Raw genomic sequence first — 4820 nt, forward strand, 5'->3', positions numbered from 1 at the left:
TTATTAATATATTTTAGTTTAAATTTATTTTTTTAAAAATATATTTAACGATGCTTCCCATTGTTTTTATTATTATTTCTTAGCATTATTTTTTTTTTAATTTTTGAGATTTGTATGTCATAATAATGTATTTTTTTAACATAAAATAGCAAAAAAAGTTAAAAAAATATACTTTTATTATAAAATAAGATAAAATAAATTAAAAATATACTTTTATAAACTACACATTTTTAATTACTATTTATTAAAAATTTTATTAAATAATATATTTATGTAACTTTTATAATAATTCACATACGATGTGAAAATACATCTAGTTTATAATTAATAATTTAAAGTGATAAAAATATTAATTATTAATAATATTTATATATAATTATTTATAAAATATAAATATATACAATTAAGCATTTCAGTTATATTTGGGCTGAATTAGATATTAATTCTCTAAAACAATCAATCAAAATATATATTAAAACTGAAACATATAAATAAACTCACAAATGGCATCCATTTGATAAAAATATTAATTAATTAATATATCACATAGCAAAAGATATTAATTAGTTCATATTGAAGAAGGACATATATATATATATATATATATATATATATATATATATATATATATATATATATATATATATCAATTAAAAATATAAATAATTTATTATTTATTAAATTTTAAATTTTAAAATTTAATAAAATTAATTTATATAAGAAATCCTTTATGTAATTTATATTTTTAATTATTTATTAAGGCTTTTTTTTCAAAATCTTAATATTTATATTTGATAAACTGTTTTAAATCTCATTTATTTGTATGTATAAATATATTTTACACTACAAAAAATAGATGTAAATGTTTTAGAGTTTAAAATTATGTAATGTCTAAAAAAAAAAAATTGTAACTGTCACAATTAAAAAATAATATATTGATTAATTTATTTATTTTTACGTTTAAAATAAAATTATAGTTAATTAAAAATTTTATAGTTAATTAAAAATTTTATTATTAATAAAATATAATATATTAATTTATATATTTTATTTTCATTAATGAAATTTTTTTTATAATTTTTATTAATTAATCGTTCAATTTAATTAAATCCATTTTTTTCCCCTCGCCTCTGCTTCCCCATATTCAAAACGTTATTTATTTATTTTTAAAAAAAATCACATTTGGGGTGTTGTAGTTCCTTCTCTTATTAACAACCCTGAATTTGCGATGGGAAAGTAACCCTCACAATTAAAGCTAGGCACGAATCCATACAAAAAACTCTGATAATCCATTCCAAGATCCAAACCCAGCTTTAGCTTTAATTCTTTTTCATCTTTCCCTTCCACTTTACCAGCCAGAATTGTGCATTTTGATCCAAGAAAACTATTATTTCACACTTGTTTCTGCTTCTTTTTGGAAGGCCTATCAATCAAAAGAAGATGGAGAAGCCAGTCACCAGATATTGCTGCAACAATCAACTCTGGTTGGTCATTCTTGTCTCCTTTGTTTTCTGCTTTGTATTGTTTTGCTTTGATTATTCAGCTCTAACTGGAACCCAAGAAAGGGTCTCTGTTTCTGTCAGTAATTATGAAGATTCAATCTCTACCCACAAATCGAAATCCCTCCAACTCCCTGAAAATGTCAATGAAACCTCCATTGGACCCATGAAATCTGATTATCTTAGAGAGGATAATGTGCAACAAAAATCTGTTAAAGATTCTTGTTTGGGTCGATACATTTTTATTCATCGTCTTCCTAGCCAATTCAACCAAGAATTGATTGAAAATTGTGAGTCAATTAACAGAGGGACTGAGCATAACATTTGTCCATATTTGGTTAATTCTGCTCTGGGTCATGAAGTAGAAAATTCTCAAGGAATTTTGTTAAATAAGAGTTGGTACTCTACTAATCAATTCTTGTTGGAAGTCATATTCCACTTTAGGATGAAGAAATACAAGTGCTTAACCAATGATTCTTCCCTTGCTTCAGCTATTTATGTGCCATTTTATGCGGGTCTTGATGTTAGCAGATATCTTTGGGGTTTTAAAACATCAGTGAGAGATCAATCTGGTTATGATCTTGTCAAGTGGCTTGTTGAAAAACCTGAGTGGAAGAAAATGTTGGGTAGAGACCATTTCTTGGTTGCAGGGAGGATTGCTTGGGATTTTAGAAGGCAAACTGATAATGAGTCTGATTGGGGTAGCAAGCTTAGGTTCTTGCCAGAATCTAATAACATGTCAATGTTGGCAATTGAGTCTAGTTCATGGAACAATGATTATGCTATACCATATCCAACTTGTTTTCATCCCTCAAAAGACAGTGAGGTGTTTCAATGGCAAGATAAGATGAGAAGACAAACAAGACCATACTTGTTTTCTTTTGCTGGTGCTCCGAGGCCTGATCTTCTAGGGTCTGTCAGAGGCAAGATTATTGAGGAATGCATAGCTTCAAACAACTTTTGCAAGTTGTTAGAGTGTGATTATGGTATTAATGGTGCTATTAATTGTGATAATCCAGTGAATGTGATGAGGTTGTTTCAGAATTCAGTTTTTTGCTTGCAACCTCCAGGAGATTCATACACTAGGCGATCCATGTTTGATTCGATATTGGCAGGGTGCATTCCTGTTTTCTTTCATCCAGGTACAGCATATGCACAATATAAGTGGCATCTACCAAAGAATTATAGTAAATATTCTGTGTATATACCTGTGAGAGATGCTAAAGATTGGAAAGCTGGCATAAATGAGACCTTACTTAAAATACCAGAAGATAGGGTATTGGCTCTGAGAGAGGAGATTATAAAGCTTATTCCAAGAATTATATATGCAGACCCCAGTTCTAGAATGGGAACCACTGAAGATGCATTTGATTTAGCAGTCAAGGGAATTCTTGATCGGATAGAGAGAGTTAGGAGGATAACTAGGGAGGGAAGGGATCCTAGTATTGGTTTTGCGGATGGGGATGATTACAAGTATACTTTTTCTGGGTATGTTGGAGAAACTTGAGCAGAATTTAATTCATTATTGCATAGGTTCTTCCAGCAATCGTTAGCAAACAAGTGATATAATCATATATACAAGAGCAAAATATCCATTATAGCTCTTTCCTCTTGTCTTTGCGAAATTAATTTGTAGCTGTTATTTTATTATTTTAATTCATTTTTCCTTATAGGGTTCCGATTGGATTTTATATTTAAGACTGTGCCGGTCTAAAATCAATTTCAATATCGCAGAAATAAGACTAATACTCATTGATTGGTAAATGAGAGTTTTTAGTTGAATGAGAGTTTTGAGGTGAGTTTCTCACACATAGATGTGGTGAATATATCTTGAAATTTGTTGGAAATATGGACCCTGTCACCCATGATGGGTTGACCCGGATTAATATTTATATGAATTAAATTGAAATTAGTTTTAATTGACTTAATTGAAAATTAATTTTACCTTCTATATTTGTTTTAGAATTTTTTTTTATCTCTAATTGGATTAAGATTTAATTAAATTATTTATTTGATGTGAATATATATATGATATGAATATAAAATTTTCATTGTTTTATTTAGAAATTGAATATATTGTTGATTAATCTTAAATTTAAGTAATTTAATATTGTAGTTCTTTATGTAATTAATTATGTTAAACTTATTGCACATTAGAATTTTAGATGATGATCGGAAATATAGTGAACTTTCGATTCTAAGTCTAATGTGGAATAAATGCCAGCATAGTTAATTATTTTATAGGATATTTATGTGTATGAATTTAGGATTTATTGCATATCGTCTCATATTGGTTTATATTTATATATCAATATGAAAATCCCATATGTCTTGAAAGAGTAAAAGATTTGTAATTTGTCCATTATCTATTGGGGCAATAAATTGCTTACCACTGCATTTGTTTTTAATCAAGTTCCTTCTAAATGAGTTATTGTAACTCCATATACGTATGGACTCATACAAAGCCTAACTTAATTATTATTGAAACCTTAAGGGTATGCTATTTTTTGTTTACAATCTTTCTCAAAAACATGGAAATTAGATCCAAGGGGAAGGAAATATATCATTATTAGATACATAAAACAATCAAAAGGACATGTATTTATGGGCGAATAAGATAGTGGCATAGTAATTGAATTTGAATCGGGCGATTTCACTTTTTAAGAGAAATGACCTTCCTCAATAGGATGGGATAGGTATAGTTCTATCTCTATATATGAAATTGTGGACCAGATTGCTTTTGCTATACAACCTTAAATGGATTCTTTTCGAAGTGGGAGAGTATTTCATTTGTCAAGAAATTGAATCCTATTAACTATGAAATACCACTTGTAGTGAATCCACTGATATTATTGGTCATAGTAGAAGTAACATAAATATTGATAAGTCAATTTATAAATCTCAACCATGTCAATCAAGCTGTGCACACGTTCCTCATCATTTTTTTAAGATCGAGGGGGAAGTATTTATAGTTACTCCACAAGTTAAAGAGAGAGGTGATTGTAAAATAAGTATATCCCTCATATGCCTTGGTTTGATTTCTTAGAATCCACTTCTTCTTCTATTGCCTTAATTCATTCATTCTTAATTTACAAAAAAGAGAGCAAATGGGAAAAGTCCCTTATGCTAATGCAATTATATTTGCTGTGTTGTTAGGTTGGTTAGTATATACAAATTTGATTAACATTGACAAATAGTTAAGAGGATACTAAGGTATCTAAAAGCTTATTGATATTAAGTATAATTATTAGAGATGTCGTTATAAGATAAGAGATGAACATGAAGTACACATCTGTGCCTAATATGGTAATCTATCGTAAA

At 28.0% G+C, this 4820-nt stretch overlaps 1 protein-coding gene across 1 annotated transcript; it reads left to right on the forward strand.

The window, feature by feature from the left end:
• Nucleotides 1-1187: 1187 nt before the first annotated feature.
• Nucleotides 1188-3169, forward strand: LOC110672309 (probable xyloglucan galactosyltransferase GT14). Its single transcript, XM_021835046.2, has one exon. The coding sequence runs from the start codon at nt 1441-1443 to the stop codon at nt 3004-3006; it is 1566 nt and encodes a 521-aa protein (XP_021690738.2). The 5' UTR covers nt 1188-1440; the 3' UTR covers nt 3007-3169.
• The last annotated feature ends 1651 nt before the right edge of the window (nt 3170-4820 follow it).

This window comes from Hevea brasiliensis, chromosome 9 (assembly GCF_030052815.1).
Source record: "Hevea brasiliensis isolate MT/VB/25A 57/8 chromosome 9, ASM3005281v1, whole genome shotgun sequence".
Classification (NCBI taxonomy): domain Eukaryota; kingdom Viridiplantae; phylum Streptophyta; class Magnoliopsida; order Malpighiales; family Euphorbiaceae; genus Hevea; species Hevea brasiliensis.